This window comes from Vicugna pacos, chromosome 5 (genome assembly GCF_048564905.1).
Source record: "Vicugna pacos chromosome 5, VicPac4, whole genome shotgun sequence".
Taxonomy (NCBI): domain Eukaryota; kingdom Metazoa; phylum Chordata; class Mammalia; order Artiodactyla; family Camelidae; genus Vicugna; species Vicugna pacos.
Genome location: NC_132991.1, coordinates 46,336,465 through 46,359,805, shown reverse-complemented (window position 1 = coordinate 46,359,805; position 23,341 = coordinate 46,336,465). Strand labels below are relative to the sequence as shown.

Here is a 23,341-nt window from a genome sequence, read left to right as displayed (position 1 = left end):
TTTCTCATGCTGGCCAGATATTTTCCAATATTTGATTATAAAAAATTTCATGTACAGAAAAGCCACTGAATTTTTATATGGAATATTGTTTCTTATATATACATTATTCTGTTATGTTTATCTCTGGGATAGATTATATTTTCCTTTTGTAGTTATAACTTAAAATATTCCAGTTATTACTATTAATAATTAATTTTTTTGCAGATTGCTTGCATGTACTAGTTTGAAATTGATGTGGAAATGAAGGTACCACGGTAGTGCAAATGGTATATTTTAACTATTTTTTAGATCATTAAAGGCCTTTTAAAAATACTTCCTTTGACAAAATCTATAGCAAAAGACAATAGTGATCTGTTTTACTTTATTTTTGTTTTTTTGGTGGGGGAAGGAGGTAATTTGATTTCCTTCCTTCCTTCCTTCCTTCCTTCCTTCCTTCCTTCCTTCCTTCCTTCATGGAGGTACTGGGGATTAAACCCAGGACGTCATGCATGCTAAGCATGAGCTCTACTGCTGAACTCTACCCTTCCCCTGACAACAGTGATCTGATTGTCAAAGCTGGTACTCATTTTTGTTCTTAATATACTTCACCTCTCTGTCCTATTTGATAGTTAGTAACTCCCCACCTCTCTTACTCTTCCTTCAGTCCTTTATGCTTGCTACACTTCCTGTGTTTGCTCCTAATATTAGATTTCTGTCCTTGGCTGTCTTCTCTTTTATACTTTCTCCCTAGGCAGTCTCATCCTCTCCTGATTTTAATCATCTATTGGTTTCTGTTTTCTAATGTATATGTCCTGCTCAGGTTGCATCTGAGTTCCAGATTCATATACCTAACTGCCCTGAATATCTCCAGTTAAATATCTTCACTCAGTATGACTAAAACTGAGCTCAATTCCTCTTGCATTCCCTATCTTGGGTAATAATACTACTTTCCCCCCAGATACTTGAGAGATTTACCTTTGCATACTTTCTCCTTAATTGAATTTTTCAGTAGGGCACCAAACCTGCTGCAGATAATCTCTCTGATTTGTTTTCTTCACATTTTCATTTCCACTCATTTCTTACTTGAATTATTCCAGAGGCTTCTTAAGTGGGCTTTCTGTCAGAGCATTATTTATAGTGATTCTTATTGTTTTTGCCCCAGTGAGGTTTTTTTTTTAATTTTTAAATTGAAGTATAACATATACAGTAAAATGTGCAAACTTTAAGTGCACATATCAGATTTTTACATTTTAATTCACTCATGTAACCAGTACCCACATCAAGATCTAGGACAAATCCGGTGTCACAAAATACTTCCTGGTACCCCTTCCCAGTCAGTCCTGTCCCTCCTAAGATAACCATGTTCCAACTTCTGTTACCACATTGATTAGTTTGCCTGATACAGATAGAATCACACACTATACACTCTTTATGTCGTTTATAAGTCAACATTATGTCTGTGAGATTATACAATATATTTACCCATTTTGCTGTTGATGGGCACTTAGGTTGTTTCCATTTCTGTTTTGAACATTCATGTACATGTCTTTTGGTGGGTAGACCTAAGCATTCACTTCTATTGGATGAATGGATACACTCACCCTCTGCACTCCCATCCCCTTACTGCCCCACCTCTAGGAATTAAATAGCTTTAGGCAGATACTACCACACAATTTTCCAAAGTGGTCATTCTAATTTATAGTGCCCATCTTGTAATAGAGTGCTAATTGCTCTGCTTTCTCACCAGCACTTGGTATTGTCATTCTTTTTCATTTTGACCATTCTTGTGTATAGTATCTCATTTTGCATATCTCTGATAGCTAATGATTTTGAGCATTTTTTCATATGTTTACTGGACATCTTTTGTGAAGCATCTTTTTTTTCTTATTAATGATTAGTTTTTTTAAAATTATGGCTATAGATTCTTTATTGGATATGTATTAGAACTACCTCTTCCCAGTCTGCATGACTTTCTTGCTTAAGATTAAATAAAAATTGTTTTTGAAGTAGATCCACAGTTTAAAAAATTTCACACTTGGAAAGCTCGTTAAAAAAAATTCTTATATGAGGTCTGTTACATTCCCCAAATGTTAACCTAGTACAGTTTATAAGAATCAGGAAATTAGCATTGATTTACCAATTGTTTCACTATTGTCCATTTTCTGGTCCAGGATCTAATCTAGGATTACGTATATGTTGCATTTAATTGTTCTGTCTCCTTAGTTTCCCTTAATCTGGAACAGTTTCTTAGTTTCTCTTTGTCTTTCATGCCCTTGATTCTTTTGAAGAATGCTGGCCACTTATGGTGGGCCCTTAATTGGGGTTTATCTAATATTTCCATGTGATTAAATTCAAGTTACGCAATTTTGGGCACAGAAGTGACATGTGCTTCTTAGTGTATTCTATCAGGAAGCACACAATGTTGATTTGTCCCATTACTAGTGATGTGAACTTTGATAACTTATCTAAGGAGGTGTCAGACTAATTTCTTCACTGAAAGGCTTACTGTATTTCCCACTGCAATTAATAAATATATCCTATGGGGGATATTTTGAAATGACGTAAATATTGTGTTTCTCATACTTTTGTTCCCCAGTTTTGGCATGTATTAATGATTCTTCTTTGAAATAGTTATTATTGTGGTGTTTACCAAATGGTGATTTTAAAATTTCTATTGTTCCTTCTGCATTTATAGAAGGAACAATTTATAAAAGGAACAATGGAAATTCTATTGTATAGAATTCTATTGTAAAGAAGAATCTCGCTTTTATTCATGCAAACTATTTATAATTTATTTATATCAGGATCAAATTTTATTTTGTTGGTTATAACATGCTACTGTTGTTATTATTTTGTTGTTCAAATTGCCGAGATTTGGCCATCAGGAGACTTCCTGTTCACCTGTATTCCTTTTGAGGTGTCCTCTATTTTTTGAATATTTTCTACTTTCTGGCTGTGTATTATGTTCCAGGCTTATTTGTACTTTTTCTGCCCCAGCTTTGGAATAAACAAATTTGTATGTTGACACATGTTTTCATCTCTCTTGGGTGTATACTTAGGAGTGGAATTTCTGGGTTATATGTGACTGTTTGACTATATGAGGAACTGTCAAGCTTTTCTAAAGTGACTGTGTCATTCTGTGTTCCCACAGCAATATATGTGGGGTCTTTAACTGAGGTATAGTTGACTTACAATATTATATTAGTTTCAGGGGTGCAACATAGTGCACTCATAAATAGACTCAAAATTTTGATAGATTATACTTCATTTATAGTTATTATGAATTATTGGCTGTATTCCCTGTGCTGTGCAATATATCCTTGTAGCTAATAATTTACTTTATACATAGTAGTTTGTGCCTCTTACTTCCCTACTCCTATCTTTCCCCTCCTCTTTCCCTGTCCCCATTGGTAACCTCTAGTTTCAGAATGCTTGGGAAGGGATTGACCTAACTAAATACACATCTCTCTACATTTATGCCAGAAAAGATTATGCTAGGTATAGGTGAAATGATACTGGTACTGCTAGGTACTTTAGGAGTAAAATCGATTTTGTGTATGATGTGATACTAGCTGTCATTATAACAAAGATTCTTTCGGAAATGATTTTCAAATAGTCCTGATAGACTGAGATAGGAGCATAACCTAATTGTAAATCTCGAGCTGCATTATTTTGTTTTTTTTTTTTTCTCTGTGATTTATCATAACATTTTGTGTATATTTCCCTGTGGAGCTGCATTATTTTCAATTTCATTCATTTCTGTTAGTAAAAACATGTATCTCCCTAGCACCCTTTCTGGATTGGTTTTATAATCCTCAAATCTTATTTGAGCATTGAAATTAGAGTGAGATAAATTTTTCTCAGTGTTAGCCTAGGAATTGATTTGAAATTATTTTATTCCTTCTAGGAAATCTACCTTCTTCAATGTATTAACCAATAGTCAAGCTTCAGCAGAAAACTTCCCATTCTGCACTATTGATCCGAATGAGAGCAGAGTACCTGTGCCAGATGAAAGGTTTGACTTTCTTTGCCAGTACCATAAACCAGCAAGGTAAGAAAAATCTTTTTGTCTTTGTTTATTTGGTGGCCCTGTACAGAATGAGTCAATATATGTAGTGATATATTTAAAAGCATGTAGAAGGGTTTTTCTTTTGTTTTTTGTTTTTGCAAAATTAATGTAGCATTATTGTTTTGGGTGATTATAAAAGTAATGTAAAGCAGGGAGAAGGGTGAGGAAGGATACATCCATTATTAGCATTGCAGTTATTTTTTTCTGGGGAGTATGAAGTAGAGGGAGAAGTTAGTCTGTATTAGGTGGTCTCATTCATGTAAAATTATACACGTATGTATGCATTCATAGGAAATGTGTGAAATGAAGATCACAAACTGATGGTTATCTCTGGGTAATGCAATCTTTAGGTCATTTTTTTCTTTATTTCTTGTTTTTCTCTGTTTTTTGAAATTTTTATAATAAGGAGATATTATATATTTAATTAGAAAAAATAAAATAATACAGGTGTGTAGGAAGTTCAGACTATAGAGATGTATAAACAGAGGAGTAAAAGTCACCTCTGCTTCTACTTTGGTATAATTAATGGGTGTAAATACTTTGGAGGTAGATCCTTCCATACTTTTCTGTGAATGTGCATGCATGTGTTTATAGCAAGAGGCTACTTTTTAACTTGGAGTATTAACATTTTTCTAGATTAAAAATGCACATATAATTTCTAATATAATAATTATATTTAACACTATATTATATGAATGTACACAGTTTATTTTCCATTTTTCTATTATTTTTGGGTTGGGGAGGGAGGTAATCAGATTTATTTATTTAGTTAGTTAATGGAGATACTGGGGGATTGAACCCAGGACCTCATGCATGTTAGGCATGCACTTTACCACTGAGCTATACCCTCTCCTCCTCCATTTTTCTATTATTGAGAATTCAGTTTGCTTTTAATTTTTTAGTTTGTCTATTTTGAATGTGGTGATAATCCCAAGTTTCTGTTTCCAGCCCTGAACTCTGTTGAACTCCAGATACATATCTAACCACCTCCTTGACATGACACTTAGATGACTAAACAGGTGCCTCGGACGTGACATGTCCAGAATGGACTTCTTGATTTCACTCTGCCTTAGGTCAAATTTGTTCTTTCTCAGGACTTTTATTAAGTCAATAAGTAGCAGTATTATTTTTCCAGTTGCTAAGTTAAAGTCCAAGATTTATCCATGATTCTTCTCTTTCCTCACCCCTACATCCAGTCTATCAGAAATTCCTATGAGTTGTAACTAGAAAATATATAATGGATTCATTTACTTCTCTTACTCTTATCCACTAGTTTTAGCATCTATTGATTTTTTTTTGATGAGTTAAGTATTACTGTGTTGATTGTCACGTGATGATTTTGTGATTCCACCATTTTTCTTCATTTATTAGTTGGCATTCTACTATAAGAAAAGCTTCCTTGTTTTCATTTATTCATTCATGTAATTATTCATATCAGTGTTACTCACTTGGTTATAATCTGTCACAATCATTGGATATAGCTCAAATTATATCCCTTAAATTGGTTCCTCAGGCTGACTTTTGTATCCTTTAAAAAATCTTTTTATTTTTAAATGATTTGAATTTTATATAAAAGCTGCAAAATTATACATAGAATGCTTATATGCCCTTCACTCAAATTTCTCTGAACCTTTGAAAATAAGTTGCAGATACAGTGCCACATTGCACTTTAATCCTTCAGTTTGTATTTACTAAATATAGATACTCTCCTACATAACCACAGCAAGCCGTTATAATCAGGATGTTGACGTTGATCTAATATTACCATCTAATTCACAGATTCCATTTAGATTTCTCCAGTTGTCTCAATAATGTGCTTTTTTGCTCAATCTCCTTGTAGGTAGCAAATCTCTCAAACTCACCAGGTTGTCGCCCAGTTTAGACACTCTTGCTTGGGTCCTGTCTATGCTGGGCTGCTCTTCTGCCCAGATACCTTCTTTGTACAGGCTCCAGCTGCTGTTGGGCTGCCTTCTCTCCTTGCTCTGACACTCTCCTTGTGTGAGCCTTTGCCACTTCCCAACTGTATGGTCATATGACATTGCTGAAATTTTTCAGAGACATGAAGAGAACAACAATGACAAAAAAGCCCTTGGACTTAAAATTTGTTGAAATTTTAGGCAGTGAGGGAATTTATTTCTCAAAATTTCTCTTGCATTTTCTTTATTGATAAACATTGATTAAATGCCTTTATGGAAATAAAAAGATTGAGTGGGAACCCATCTTCATTTTTTCCATAACTTATGGCCTCTTTGTGGTCAAGCAAAGAATTGACAATAATTCATAGTATTCTTGCTACCCTAAACTTATCTGTTATATTGCAAGTTCTCAAATTTTTTTGTGTGTTTTTGATGAAAAAATATCTTCCTCATTATTTTAGTCTATTTCTACTAAAGAAAAACTTATAAATATTTTTGGTATTCTGTGTTCATTATACTATAATGATTAGAAAGATTTTTAACCTTATCATTTTAGTCTCAAGAAAATTTCATATGGTCTAAAAACATTATTTTGCTCAAGTAGTCTTAAAATTATTGGTACAGTATTAAATTAGGACTCAAGTTTTTATTTTTTGAGATATTATATTAATCCTGGCTTTAAATTGAGAATCAGAATTAAGAAACTCATTTTTATTAGAAACCAGAATCTCAGAGCTATAGATTATCCTGTCTAGTTTCTTCATAAAAAGAAACTGAAGCACAGAAAGGTGGAATGATTTGAAGGTCACACAGATAGTTAATGTCAACCAGTAATGGAACCCAAGACTTCTTGCTTCAAGTTCAAGGCCTTTTCACTCATATCTTTGCTGCTCTATTTCATATTTGTCATATGGGTGATATGTTTTAGTTGTAAGAAATTATATTATTTAGGATGAGTTTGGTTGCACTTAGTATTTTGGCTTAAAAAATTTATTGAGTTAGTAACGGGTAGCTTGGTATTTAGTGTTGGTTTTAGCACCCTACTTGTGTCATCAAGGACCTAGCTTTGTTCCCCTCTCCATTCCACTTTATCAACTTGGTAATAAGATTGCCTTCCCCTGTAGGCTTAATTGTCAGAATATATAAACAGCTCATAGGACTTAATAAGAAAAAAACCAAACAACCCAATCCAAAAATGGTCAGAAGACCTAAACAAGCAATTCTCCATTGAAGATATACAAATGGTCAATAGGTACATGAAAAAATGCTCAATATCACTAATTATCAGAGAAATGCAAATCAAAACTACAATGAGGTATCACCTCGCACCAGTCAGAATGGCCATCATTCAAAAGTCCACAAACAATAAATGCTGGAGAGGGTGTTGAGAAAAGGGAACCTTCCTATACTGTTGGTGGGAATGTAGTTTGGTGCAGCCGTTGTGGAAAACAGTATGGAGATTCCTCAAAAAGCTAAAGATAGATTTACCATATGATCTAGCAATCCTACTCCTGGACATATGTCCAGAGGGAACCTTAATTCAAAAAGACACATGCACCCCAATGTTCATAGCAGCCCTGTTTGCAATAGCCAAGACATAGAAACAATCTAAATGTCCATCAACAGATGACTAGATAAAGAAGCTGTGGTGTATTTATACAATGGAATACTACTCAGCGATAAAAAAGAATAAAATAATGCCATTTGCAGCAACATGGATGGCCCTGGAAAATGTAATTCTAAGTGAAGAAAGCCAGAAAGGGAAAGAAAAATACCATATGATATCACTTATATGTGGAATTTTTTTTAAAAAGACAAATGAACTTATTTACAAAACAGAAACAGAGTCACAGACATAGAAAACAAATTTATGGTTACCAGGGGAGGAAGAGGGTGGGAAGGGATAAATTGGGAGTTCAAGATTTGCGGATACTAACTAATACATATAAAATAGACAAACGATAAGTATACTGTATAGCACAGGGAACTATATTCAATATCTTGTAGTAACTTATGGTGAAAAAGAATATTGAAAACAAATATATGTATGCTCCTATATGACTAAAGTATTGTGCTGTACACCAGAAATTAACACAACATTGTAAACTGACTATACTTCAATAAAAATATATATAAAACATCAAGAATGCTGAATTCACAAGAAAATTAACTTAACATGGTCAATTTTTTAAAACACTTATTTAAAATGCTTTCCTGCTAATGCTTCATCAATAACACATTTTAATGACAGATCTTTAATTTTAACTTAGATATTTAAGAATAATTGTATTTTGAAGAGGTCTTAAAAAGGCTATAGTATTCCATTGTGAATTAGACAGAAGCTGTCTCTCATCAGGAAAGACTTCCAAAACAGGGCTCTTTTTTTTTTTTTATTTTTAAATGTTTTTTCCCCATTTTTATTGAAATATAGAAAAATGTTTAATGTTAAATGTTTAAATTAAAAAAAATTGCCTTCCCCTTTAGTCATAGGATGCCTTGCAAATCTTGAAACTGTATACTTTCTCATGCATTTCTGGAGTGAAGGAAGAGGGGTTTGCTTCTAGAAGCTCTCTCAGAGGACTGATGAGCTTATGTATTCAAGAACCCTCTTAAGGCTCTCCGGCAAACCTCTCTGTCAGTCTTTCTAGGCAAATGTAGCAAGACAAAGATCCTGTAATCATTAATTGTGCCCAGGGGATGAGGTTAAACTGTTTAGTATAGGCCCAGGCTACATGCTTCTTTCTAGAGCTAGGTGTAGAGCCAGCTTCTCCAAAGCTCTGGGCTGTTCTGGGGAGGTATGGCCAGCCAAATGACAATCAGTAAGTCACCAAGAGAAGGAGCAAAGGATGCCACGGAGGCAACCACAATATCTAAAAAAAACCTAACCACATTTTGTGTATGTTTTCTGTGGATTTGCTGGTAACAATAATGAAGTAATTTCTATTTGTATAAAGGATATTTTATAGAACAATTATTTTAAAAGAACTTATTTTCCATGCAAATAATAGGGAAGTATTTTGTGGAACTTTTATGTTGTATTTTATCATGTAATAAAATTGACATTCTGAAAAATGAATACTCTTGAAAATGGACAAAGTATACATAATATACCATACAGCTTTGTCGTATGACACTGAAAGCAGCTTTATTTGCTCATATACTTTAATCTCCATTTCTACATGGCTGACTGGTTTTCCTAACTTGGTTTCCATTCTGTGTTAACTGTTACTTTACTGTGTCTGATTCTGTTGCTGTTGTTAACAACTAGGTTATTAATATGCTGATAGCTAGTTCACATCATTACATGCACTTTTGGGCTGTATAACTTGTGTGGTGCTTAAATGCAGACCCAGATATCCTGTATTTGAATCCCAATTTTGTCAGTATTAGCTTAGTGATTCTGCATGCAGTAGATTTCTTAACCCCTCTAAGGCTCAATTTCCTCATCTGTTAAGTGGGTTTAATAAATAACACCTACTGTATAGAGTTGTTTTGAACTTGGAAATGATAACACATGTAACACTTAGTCCAGTTCCTGTCACAAAGTACTAGTTGAGTGTGTCGGTTCATTCTATGATGATTACATTGCCTGTGACTGTATACTCTAAACATTCTCCACTGCTTTCGTGTATGTGTGTATGTGTCAGTGAAACAGTATGATAAAATTAATGATGTGAGTTTTAATTTTTAGAGACAGAATAACAACATCTATTCTGCTTTAAAGTTTTTTCCCTTCATTTTCCTGGGTAAGAAAGTCCTAATGTTATAGAAATAATTTCTTGTTTAAAAAATTTTTCTTTGTATTCATTTATCAGATCATTAGCACTGAGAGTCTAGAACAAAACATTGTTCTAGAAAGGAAAGAATTAACTCATGTAACATGTTTAGGAAAGCTACTTGGTTAACAAACAGGTTCTTAGTACTATTTTACAATAAAATCGTCTTTTGTTTTTCAGCAAAATTCCTGCCTTTCTAAATGTAGTGGATATTGCTGGTCTTGTGAAAGGAGCTCACAATGGGCAAGGTCTGGGAAATGCCTTTTTATCTCATATTAGTGCCTGTGATGGAATCTTTCATCTAACACGTAAGTACAGTTGTTTGTTTAATTGATTTTATCATGATCCAAGTTTTCTTTCCATTATTGCTCAAATAAAATTAATAAGTAATAAAATAGGATTCGCTTAGCTTCAAATGATGAATCGCGGATTCTTCTGTTAATTTTGACTTTAATGTTATTAAGTGTTATCTCCATATGAGAAGGTTTATTCCATAGCAAGTATATGCTGTGTTGCTGTTATATTCTAATTGAATTTGATCCTGTTCTGGATTAGACCCATTGAGAGGTGTTTCTATGTGGAAGTAACTTTGCTGATTGTAAAGGCATTTTGAAATTTTTTAACTTGTGGGACTTTTCTGCATTCTTGCTTTTCCATGTGTTGAGAAGGCAGAATTGATAGAGGAGGGGATTCCACTATCTGAGAGGAGAGAAAAGCATCCAGGTTATTTATTAGGGATGAAAGGATTAAGGAAAAGCTATAGGTCAGCTAGTCCTTAATGGAAAGAGGGACATAAAGCAAAGGGAGAAAATAGGTAGAACTATGTGTTTGTTTGTGTTCTTTTGACTGTGAAAGTGAACCAAGAACATAACAGTTCTCTGACAAAATAGAAAGTTTTAGGTTAAGTCTCCAGTCAAGACTGCACTTTATGGTAATAGTATTATAATAAGCAAATTAATGCAAACGAAGGAAGCATCAATTAGAGATGGGGTCCAGCTGTGGGCTGGTTTAGTGCTTTTGTTAGTTACTAGTCCTTGACTTGATAACTATAAGCAGTTGAGAATGAGCATTTAGAAAATTTTATAGCAATTTGAAAATTTTTTTGTCTTTTATATTTAATTAAAAAATTGTGCCAGTATTTTTGTTATGTCTTTTAAAAAATTCATTTGCCTAGTTATTCATTTTTATTGTATTTTACAAAAGTCCACCGCAGGTAGTTTGAGAAGCACTAGTCTAGTAGCTTTACCTTGGATCGAGGTTTGGAGACACCTTCTGATAGGGTTCGTGGTGCAGGCAAAGAGTAAGGTTATATATTTGTGTGTGGGGGGGATTCAGTTACGCTGAGTAGTGTTACCTAATGTCTGTACGTTGGTAGGAGCCTCTGTTTTCCTGACAGGTTGTTTTTTCACTGGTTCTGGTGACTGATGTGAGAGTTTCAAAAAGAGAGTGGAATCAATTGTGACTCCTAGGTTTCTGGACTGCATCAGTTGAATGACTCTTGATGCCACTCACTGAAGTGTTAAATACAGAAGGAGCAGCAAGTCTTGGGAGAGAGTTGATGAGTTCAATTTGGAATAGTGTTTTGAATGTACACCTGGGACTTCCAGATAGGAATGTCTTTAAGAAAGTAGTGTTGATAGGGTAGGTGTGACAGGAAGATGGGGGCAAGAGAAGTGAAGGATTGGGTGTGAGTAATTGAACTGATGCGTGGCATAGAGCTTAGGGTAGCTTAGAGCTTACCATAGGATAGGAGTGAAAGGAGGAAAGGACTGAAAAATGGATGCCTCATGGATCTGTTTCTTGTTGAGGTTCAGGAATAGATTTGCTGACCGTGAGCAGATGTGTGATTAGGGAAGGATATTTGATTTAAAATTTTCAGAGGTAGAGCAGTTTAGGGTGATGGTAAGTTCCTGAGAATAGCTTGAAACCATTACTATATGTCATAAAGTCTTTGATTTTGTTGTCTTTTGTGTAATGTACATCTGATATATTTTTCTAACCTATAGGGGAAAAATGAATTTGGTTAGGAGCATACATACTTTATTGTATTTCATTCAGGCTAAAGACATTGTTAAGAGAGGAAAAAAATCCAGTTAAACTAGGTAACGTATTTTCTTATAGCAATTGATTTAAAAAATGTTAAACTCAAAATATGCATCTTAGAATTGATGAAATACTTTATGTATTACTTGTATAATGCACAGAACACACAATGATGACATTTATAACAAGAACTTTTAAAAAACCTTCATATAATTATAGGCAGTAAAAATGACTTGTAGAGAATAAAAGGATAAAGTGATTACTTTGAAGCTATGAAAACTGAGGAGTCTATCATTCCAAATTATATATTTTCATCTTCAACAGATTATGAAATATGAGTGTGAAATAAGATTTTATCTTTAATATTACTCTTTATTTAAGGATTATTTTCTTCAAATATCTTAGTCACCAGAAATGCAGTTTGTTTGTTTATTTACTATTCATTAATTAAATAGTAAATGCTTTCTGTTCTGGATGCTGGAAATATGTATAGTAGGTAGCAGAAGCTAATATATTCTCTGGTTTTGTGAAGCTTCTAGTCTAGTGGTAGAAATAAACATTGAATAATTATATTAATAAATGTGTAATTACATTGTTGGATTTGGACTTTATTAAAAACACATACTGTGAATTGTTTACTTATTTGCTTAAAATAAGTTTGAAATATATTTTAATTCTTCATTTTTTATTTTGGTAAGAAAAATCCATTTTTTATGTTTATATCTTTTAATTTCTCTGTTTTTGTTCTATACAATTTGTTTCAAGTACTAAGGAAGAGGGCAGTATAGAAGGATATATATTAGTGTGTTCAGGGCACTTTGAAGCTTTCCATTAGAACCTCAAAAGAGAGAGAAAAAGTTATCAATGCGAAGTTTTGGTTTATTACTGAATTTTAACTTATTAATGCTATGTTTCTTTCTATTAGTTTGATTTTAAAAAATTAACTTGCCCCTCACCTTGTTTACATCTTTTGGTTATTAGATGGATGTAAATGTATACATTGTATTAAAAATTTATACATTTTTAAATGTAAATAGTTATTTTGACAGGTTTACTTTGGCTGTTAAGTCTTTTTTTTTGTTGTTAACTTGAAAATCTAGTAATTTTGAAAAGCACTTTTTAAAAAAATTGCAGTATAGTTGACTTAAAAAATATATTAGTTTCAGGGTACAATAGAGTGATTTAATATTTTTATGTATTGTACTTCATGTAAAGATATTATGAAATATTGGTTATGTTCCCTGTACTGTACATTACATCCTTATAACTTATTTATAAGTTATAGAAAGCCTAGTTGTTTGTACTTCTTAGTGGCTTTAAATCTTTAGATCACTCTATCTTACTCATTTGACACATCATTTGTGGAAGACCTTTTTAAAGTGTGTTGGATACTGAGGGATGTAATCATGTGTAAAAACAGATATGACTGTCCCTCATGGAGCTTATAATCCAGCGGAGGAGACAAAAATTGAATAAATGGTCGTATAAACACTAGATGTCATTTTCCAATTGTGTGCAAAGAAGAGAGACTCTGTGTGTGTGTGTGTGTGCGTGTTTGTGTGTGTGTGTGTGTGTGTGTGTGTGTGTGTGTGTGTGGTGTTACCTTGGGAAAGTGATGGCTCTGCCTAGAGGGTGAGAGCTGGTAAGTTAGTGGAAGGAGGAAAGGAGAGGTTTACTATTCATAGTAACTGACTTGTTTCAAAGGCCCTCATGCAATGAAACGCTGATAGGATGAATGATAAGGAGTAAGAGTGATGGAAAAGAGCCCGGGAGGTAGTTGGGTATTCACCATGTCCACCATATTAAGGATTTTCTTCTCTAATGGCTTAAGTGTAAAGTTTTGAATGGAGACTTGGGACAGGGAGGCAGATTAAACTGTTTCCAGGAGTTATTCAATTGAGTTGCATTTTTAATGTTTCAAGAAATCAAATTGGAGTTAGGCATCAATAATTGGAAACTTTATTGTTATAAAAATATATTTTTCTAGTTACTGATAATGATTTCCATTGATGAAGTCTTAGCCTGAAAAACATAGAATACTTCTTTTGTAAAAGGGTCTATATACATCACATAGTTTCCTTACTCCTCAAATAGCAGTTGTTTTTTTTTCCCCATTGTGCAGTTTGTTGCCTAATGTATAGGTATTTCAGACCCCTCCCTCCGTCAGTCCTTTAGAGTTCTCTTTAAAATTTTATTTTCAATAGTTTTCTTATTTACAAAGTACACTAAGGACAGGAGAGATGCTAGAAATAATAAAAGATTGTGTTGTTCACATGTATGCAGATCTGGAGTTACATTTTGTCTTTTTTTAATTGAAGTATTGTCAGGTTACAATGTTGTGTCAATTTCTGGTGTACAGCATAGTGTTTCAGTCATACATATGCATACATGTATTTCCTTTTCATATTCTTTTTTGTTACAGGTTACTACAAGATATTAAATATAGTTCTCTGTGCTATACAGATGAAACTTATTTATCTGTTTTATATATACTTGTCTTTTAAAATATATTTTTAGAGTTACTATATACTGACTCATAGCTGTGGATTCAGTTACATAAACAGGAATTTATCTTTCACTAAACAAGTATTGCTAAAGTTGAAGTGAGTCTTAACAGGTTAGTTATTCATATAAGCTGAGTTAGCTTTAGCCTTCGCATAATCAGGTAAGTAGTCACAACTGTTTTCTTCTAATTTATTTTCCATTATTTTGATTGAGATAGAAAATATGTGCAGTAAAGTAATGTAAAATGCACAGATCCGAAGTGCACAGCTGGATGCATTTGTACACGTGTATACACTTGTGTAACTACCACATAGATCAAGATAGAGAACATTTCTGTCACCCTTTTCAGCCAGTCCCCCACTAGGGATAATCACTCTTCTCACTTATATCATCAGTTAGTTTTGCTTATTCTTGAACTTCATATAAATGTAATCGCACACTCTATATCCTTTTCTGCCTTCCTCCTTTCTCTCAACATTATGTCTGTGAGATTCATCCCTATTGTGTCCATTGGTATTGATAATTTGTACTTTTGTTAAGTTAGAAATTTGGATTTTATCCACTTCACAAGTGATCTGCAGGATTATGTCACTTAGTTAACAGTTGATGCTCTATCAACACACTCTGAATGAATTTTAGTGGGAAGACGTTTGGGGCCAAAAGGAGAGCCAGCAAGTTTTTGTAGTACTTCATGGAGGAAATAATAAGCACTGGATTTCAGAAAACTGTCAGTGGCAGTTGGAGGGAAAGCAAATTTGAGAGACTTTGTGAAGAAGGGATAGGAATTTAATGATAGGCTTTTCTTACATCTCCTATAAACAGAAGTCTCCTCAAATAAGACTGTTTGCCAAAGATTCAGTATAGAATAGGGGAACAGCAACCATATTATTGGAAGCAAATTCTTTTAAAATTTATACGTGCAGTAATTTCTAACAGGTGTTTTATTTAGAAAAATGATTAATTTTTCTCTAGGGTTTAGTGAGCCAACGTGACTTGCTTTTACCAATTTTTAGATGCAGTATAACTTCCTATTGTTAGATTTTTAAAGCTTTGAACATGACAAGGCTATTGATTTTACTGAATCCTTAGTTTTTGTAAGCTGGCATTAGAAGTTTTGAAGTGATTTTTCAACAGGAAGCTATCTGTTGTGTGTTATCTGAAGGACAGCACCTTTGGCAGTATCACTGCACCCAATGTTAAGCAGTTTATAGGTGAAACTTGTTTCTCAACAGCTGCTTAGAGATATGACCTTGTAGGCTAGAAACAAGAATTCTGCTTTCTGAGCTATGGGACAGTTTTATTTCCAATTTAGAAACATGTATGAGGTTTGGATTTATAGAACTAATATTTATGAAGTATATAAACATTTATTAGTTATAGAGAACAAAATTTCAAATATAATTTGATTCTTTTCAGCTAAATTGATTTGCATGTGCATGTGTGATGTCAGTGGTAATGTTGGGAGTATGGGTTAATGGTGTCCTGATCTTTCCAGTTCTGTTCTCCAGTTGCTTCTTAAATTTTCTTCCTGTGGATTTATTTTGAAAATTTTGTGTGAACTTCAGTTGCATTTATTATTTTGCTCTACTGACTTCTAAAAGGAACTTTACAGTGAAAGACAAACACATTAAAATAACAGGAAAATGACAAAGGCCAATTAATGAAGAATGGGGATTAAAAGGAGTGGGATGGATGGACTGCCAGGAATCTAAGTACATGATAACATATAACCAACACGAAATAAAATATTGAAATTGAGAATAAATCTTACCGTTGAGCATCCAAAACAGCCAAGGCAAAGAGAAAAAATTATAAGTTGTCTAATTTCATATATATCTGTTATATATCAGAAGAGATACCCTTTCCTAGCTCTAAATTGAAATTTATTGCATCTTTGTAGGGGAGACCTGAGGCACAGCCTCCTGTGTAGTGTTTGCTGTTAGTTTGCATCAAAGGCAGTAGTTTGGAAACAATCTTTTACCTCCTCCTGTAAAACTTGATGAAAATAGAGGGCAGCATTAGTTTTTTTTTTCCCCTGAAGTATTCATCTTTTCTGGAGTATTTACCTATACTGTTTTATATAATAGTATAGGTTTGTAGCTCCATTTCATATAAGGGATAAAGTGTAGGGAACCAAGGTTGACTGTAGAGTTAGCATGTTTTTAAACTACTTCTTCAGGATGTGAGCAGGCTTTGGCAGTTGTGGCATGGCAAGCAATTCAGTATTAACTTTATTACCATATGTCTGAATTGTTGGCATTTTATTTTGATTTCCAGAAGAAGGGAAATGATTATTAACCACCTGGTATGTATTAGGTACTATGGTAGATCTTTCTAATGTATTATTCTATTTAATCTTAACAGTTCTGCAGCTGTATGGATGAGGGTATTGAGAAAGAAAGGCCAAGTAGTTTTCCTAGGGTACATAGCTAGTATATTGGGCATGGAGCCGTCTTTCTTCTTTAAGGTTTTTTCTCTTTCTAGTTTTTTCACTATACCATACTACTGTTGTACATTTTTAGATCTAAATGTTTGAGATCTATATAGTAAACATGTTCAAGATACATGTATCTGTGTATGTGCGTGCGTGTGTGAGAGAGAGAAAGAAAATTCAAGTGCTTGGTGTACATTGTTTTTCAGAGACTACCTTCTCTGCACAGAGGTGACCTACAGGCATATCTGAAGACTTTTCTGAAGAGACAAGTCCTATATAGTGATTTTTTTTTTAAAGAATTAGGTTATAGTTTTAATCTTTTGTTGTCATCAAATATTTATTAAGTACTTACTAGGTGCCAGGCTCTGTGCTAAGTGCTTTATGTGAGGAATTTCATTTAATTCCCAGAACAAGTCAGAAGTAGGTACAGAGAGGTTAGGAAATTTGTCCAGTGTTACAGAGCTGGTGGCTGGTGTACTTGGGAATAGTACTCAGTAAGGCAAGGCTAACTCCAAAACCTGCATTGTAAGCTTTTGCACCAGTTCTGACCGATAAAAATATAGTGTGAGCTATATATATAATTGAAAATTTTCTGATAGCCACATTAAAAAAGTAAAAGGTGAAATTAACTTTAATAACATTTAATCTATCAAAATATTATTTCAACATGTAGTCAGTTTGAAAAATTATTGTTACATTTTTTATGCCATGTCTTTGAAATCTGGTGTGTAATTAATACTTAGAGCACATTTGGACTAAACACATTTCAAGTACTTTATAGTCATATGTGGCTAATAGCTACAGTGTTGAACAGGTCAGCTCTGCTCTATATTCATAGAAAGAAATTTGAAGAGGATCATCAAATTGTTGATAGTTTTTTTGGCAAATAGAACTGGGGTGGTGAGAGAGATGGGTGACTTTATTTTTTTACTTTAGACTCTTGGCTTTTTTTTAGTGAACGTGTACTATTCTGATTTATAAAACATGAGAAATTTTCTTATTTAAATACCAATGTAAGATATGCACAAATGATTCAAATAAAATTCTCAAGAGTTCTGCATTAACACAATGAGAAGATGACTTTGGCTTAGAATGTTGTGATTCTGGAGTTGTCAGTGATCTATTGTGATCTCTGTAAAATGTTTAGTTTTTAAGCAGGGCTAATCAGGATGGTTCTGCCAGGATGATTTAGTTAAGGAGTTTACTCTCAGATAACTAAATTAGAGGGTTCTGTTGTTAAAGAATTTACTTCCTTGATAGCTCCCACAGCATTATATTTAGATGGTTTGTTCTGCCATAAAATGATACTTGCATTTCTAAGATTCCTTAGTGAAAGTGTGTATGTGTGTGTGTATGTATGTGTGTGTGTTTTGGGGAGAAGAGGAGGCTATGGGAGAGGCAGGACTGCCTTTATACCTCTTTGTCCTAATAACAAGCTAACTCTATTTTGTGCACTTATCTCTTCCCTTTCCATGTATTCTTGGTAAGAAGTTATCTGCGGAGCCTTATCTGTGTCCTTGCCAGGTAGAGTCAGGAACTGGCCACCTAACCTAAGCTGGACTTTGAAAGACTGGAAGATTGAGATTGAGAACTCAGTATTTCATTTCATCTGTTTTTTTTTCCCCAAGAGTAAGAATGATAATAGGAAAAGAAGCATAGTCTTCTAAATAGATTCTTAGCATTTTTATTGTCTTTACACCAATTATTTTAACATGCACAGTGCAGTCACCTAAACAAAATTCCTTTGTTGATTGGCCAAAGCTCGGAAACCCTTGCTAGCCATGCCAGCCCATTATTGTTCGAGATCAGTAGCCATCTACTTATATCAAAAAGTATCCCCTTATTATGGATTGAATTATATGCAATTTAGGTACAAAAACTTGTGCTTTAGAAAAAAATGAGCATTGTTTCATAGTGCACATAAAATTGTACATTAATTGTGTGTTTAACTTCCCTCTTGTACCTAATGAGTAGACAGTTTTGATTTTATCAGATATCACTCTACCTTTTGATTGTAAATGGCCAAATGCTATTACTTAAAAAAAATCATTATATTTAAAAATTCTAAATGATATATGGTTATTATAAACAAAATAGGAAATAATTAAGGTGTTCACAATAAAATTTCTTATTTGCCCTTTGTTTCCAATCTCCAGAAGTGTCTGCTTTTCTTTTCTTTAAAATCTGAAAAGATACATGCTGATTGTCTTTTCCTGATTACATGGAAGAGTGTAGCTTCTATTTGCATTTACTTTTCAGTGTTTATTTTCTTTTTAAAAAAAGGAGTCTACTCCTTTTAGTAGGTAGAGCATTTCAGTTTTTGGAATAACTGCTGATTGTACTGTTTGATTTTGATGTTACTTCTTTTTGGGTTTTATAATTCTTAGAAAATATGTCTGTCCCCACCCCACCCATATATGATTTTAAGCCCTTGACTGATTTCACTTCTCTTTTGGGCTCAACCCCCTTAAATTGGGGAGACAAGTCCTTATGAGATAGAGCTAAGATTAATCTAGGTAGATGATTTCTGTACAGATGGTTAGAATTTTTGGCCAAGAAAAATAAAAGCCCTTAGCCTTTCTCCTTTATTATTAATAACAGATGGGTCTTCATTCTGTTTTGTATTACTGTCTCTCTGTATCTGTTTGAATTTCATGTTTAAATTGCTTAGTTAGAGCTTTAACAGTAAGATTCCAGAGAGTGCCTTTAGTTTTGTTGCCTGTGTTTGCTAAAAAAGGATGAAGGTAGCATTGATGGAAGGAATAGGTCTTAAGTTGCCTTTCTAGTTTATGTGGAATTGTAGCCCTCAAGGCACTACAACGTTATTGAACTGCTAAATGAGAAGGTAAAAATGCTTTCATTTAATTGCTACCCCCTCCTTTAGGTTAAGTTAGGTGTTTATATGTTTTGTAAATCACCTTTAATTACCATGAACATAAATTACTGTTTTTCAAGAGCCTATCCCCCCTCCTCATAAGCATGTCATTTAAAAGTTTAAATGAGTCACACATTTTTGCCCAGACACAAATTGCCAATATAAAGCTGTCTTTGATTGTATCCTAAAATAATGGAGTTTCTTTTCTTTGGGTCCTGTAATTTTCCTTTTCAGCAGTATTTATTAAATAAATCTGGTATTGGATGGCTGTAAACAATCTGACCAAAAAACATATGTTTTCTTTGTTTCTTCAGTACAAATTCAGTGGGTTAAATAATTATGTAGTGGTTCTCATCTACATATACAATGCATTCTAATAACCAACTTCTGTTTACTGTGGAAAATATGGCTGCAATAAGAAACAGTTCCTTCTAGTTTGCATTGTAATATTGTATGAAGCTGTTTAATCTACTAGCTATTTACAATTTAATTGCTTGAACATATCCTTGTATTCATGGTGGTCTCATATCTACTTTAGGTGCTTGAGGCATTTTCATTTTTTTTTCTTGATTGTCTTTTCTGACATGTTTTAGAGGTTTTGTTTCCTGTCCTCTTTGCTGGAAATAGCAACTATATGGATTATTTTTTAAGACTGTTCTCTCACTAACAGGTTGAAATTACTCAGGGATGGAAGGGTATCTTCTAAGGTCCTGGAGAGTCTCTTGATCCTTAAACATCAAATTTTAAACTGTGTATTTGTTAGTTGTCAGGAACCTGTCATTATGTTAAGTTAACAATGTAAGTATTGAGACTGATTCGGTTTTGAAAACCAGTGCATTCTTGTTATATTTAACTTGCATGAATAAAATTAGATGAGCACTTGTTTTATTGCAGTGAGTCTTCGATTTCCTTATAACTTGCCCTTTTGCAAACTTTACATTGACACCCTTAAACCACCCATTGTAGGCCATACAGTTTTCCTGCAGCAATGACTTATAATTTGGAGCTTATGGGTTGCCAGACCAGGCAGTTGAAGGAAAGGCAGGGCTTCCTCTAAGGGCTACAGGCTATGTAGCAACACTGGTCTGTTAGAACCAGACGATTCCTCTCCTCTGCACTGGTGAGGTCAAGGTGTTCCCTCAAAATCCCCAGACTGCACATGAGCCTGGAGTTATCTTGTCCAGATCCATGATGTTCCCTTCCTGGTCATCTTCTCCTCCCCCCAATCCTGTCTTTGCTGTCCTTGCTCCCACTGTGAGAGGGAGGAAGGGACCTTGCCTGGCTGGTCTGGACTTGATTGACTCCGTTCTTGCCATCAGACCTAAAGAAGAGCCCATTGTACCAGAACTTTAGATATTTTACACATCACATAGATAAGGAGTTGGGTCTCAGAGAGATGGTTCTGTTCTTCTTCCCTCTTCCTTGAGTTGAAAGGAACAACTGTATCAACCTTCTCTTTAGGCCAGTTGTGAAGGTCTCTTGCATGCCAGATTGTCAGCTGGTTAGAACTGAAACAATGGGTTATACATTAATTTACTGCTTTCTGGGAACAGTGTTCTCCCTTATCCCTGCAACTAAATTTATTACTCAAATTTTAATAAAGTATTTGTATGAAAATACAGGGGATCGCACGTACTCCACCCATTTTACTAACTTGTTATTTTCCATCTTTATATATTCAGGCTGAATTCTGATTTGTGTATTGTGGGTAAAATGTTTGGGAAAGAATTCTGATTAAAATTATTTTGAATATGATTCTTAAAAACAGTTGAAGCAGTGTTACATTAGGGGTTATAGTCAGACTAAGAGTTGGTATTTTACTTTTAAAGAACTGAGGAAAATATAAGCCCCCATTAAGGAAATTTACTACAGGTTATAATTTAAAATAAAGAACCACAATCTTATCATGCATTACCATTTTAGATATGACCTGCTATTTATAAATTCATGGTCGCAGTGATAGGAAGGAGTCAACTGAGTAATAGGAAAGGGAATTCACTGAGTTAGGAGCAGGCAACTTGCAGTGCTCTCATTTGATTCTCCTAAGAATCCTGTGAATTAGATCTTATTAGCCTGTTTTAGAAATGAGGAAACTAGGTCTCAGAGTTTGAATAACTTTCAGAAATCATACAGCTACTGAGTGGCAGAGTCAAGACTTTTAGCAAAACCCATACTTTAATGACTATCCTATGTTTACTTCCTAAAAGCTATTTTATTGCTTAATATTATATCATAAAACATTTTTCTTATTTTAAAATAGCTTTAATATTAATAATAATTTTAATGAGGGGATAATATTTCATTGTGTCAGTGATCTACAATTTATAATTTCCTAAATATTGGAATATGTTTTCACTTATTTTGCTGTGACAGTAACTCTTCAGTGAGTGACTTTATTCATATTCTTTTGCCTTTATTGTATTATTTCCTTAAGAAATATTTACTGGAGAGAAATTAATGAATCAAAAGATACACTTCTTTTACATTTCATTTTTTGCTAGACATTGCCACGTTGATTTTTAATAGGGTTTCTTGAATTTGCTTTCTGTGGATATTACCATGCCTGGTTTAACCAATTATAAATGTCAGTTGTACAGTTGTATTGGGAACAACTTAAAGTGTACACAAATCATTGAAATGAGATTACTTAGTAACTATTTACCCTACGTAGAGTAAAGGGGAAGAGTTTGGTGACTTTCATTAGGAAATAGCTGGAGAAGCCCCAAGAGTGGGACAGTCCCTAAAGCCTATGGGTAGATAGTTGTTGGGAAAGAATGGAGAAGACTAAATGCACTGGAATTTACAAGAGGGATGGTTTGTACCTGGTTTGCTGTTCTTGGCAGGGTTTTATGGTTAGTCTCTGAGTTAAATTTGATGTAAATTAAGATCAGACTATAATTTGAATTTGAATTTTAATCCTTCTTTGTTATAATCACTTTCTGTTCTTTTTGTCAGCCTTTCTTTCTAACATTGTAATTCATGGATGAGAATTTTAAAGTTTGCTTCATTTGATTTGAGAGGCATTAGGAGACTGACCTATTTTACTTGCAAATAGATTTATACTGAATATTTACATAGAAGGATTATGTTATAAACGTCACTATGTTTTTTCACTGAATGATTTGTTAGATAAGATTTTACTAGGAAAATCTAATAAAGGAAACAAAGTTAATGTTATTTCAGATGGTGTATGTAAAAAATATATATACATGTTTATACACTGTATTTTCGTATTATTTTTGTTCACTGCCCCATACCAGCTAAGGCAGAATGGTAGCTAAGCTTTCTGGTGTGATGATGATATCCCTTGACAGTTGGTGAAAAGAACTGTTCTGCCCAACATTTTCCCCTCATCTCCTTTCTTTCCCCTTACATGACATGAAGAATAACAAGTCTTATTACCAGAAGCTTTATTTGTTGAGGATTAACATGTTATAGATAGTTTATTAAAGCTTTATTATTACATCAGTTACCTTATTTAATCTTTCACAAGATTTATGTGAAGTATGCATTACTATTCCCATTTTACATACTAGAGAAACACTTAGAGAAGTTAAGTAACTCACTCAGGTTAGTAAATGGCAGAACTGGGAGTTGAACTTGGGTTCTTTGATCTAAAGCCCTTCTTTTAACCATTATCTCTCATATATTGTGTACATTTTTAGTTAATTGACTGTAACGTTCATGGGCCCATGTTTTAGGTCTTTAGTCTCCTTTATCTTAGAACCCAGTTACTTCAAGAAA

The 23,341-nt window shown here is 33.7% G+C and overlaps 1 protein-coding gene across 2 annotated transcripts in view; it reads left to right on the top strand.

Moving 5' to 3' along the window:
- OLA1 (Obg like ATPase 1) overlaps positions 1 to 23,341 on the top strand; it is a 145,275-nt gene that overhangs the window by 6,948 nt on the left and 114,986 nt on the right. For both annotated transcript variants that reach the window (XM_031678336.2, XM_031678337.2), the window contains exons 3-4: positions 3,887 to 4,030; positions 9,921 to 10,048. In XM_031678336.2, the coding sequence (XP_031534196.1) occupies positions 3,887 to 4,030; positions 9,921 to 10,048 (272 nt within the window). The remainder of the gene's footprint in view (positions 1 to 3,886; positions 4,031 to 9,920; positions 10,049 to 23,341) is intronic.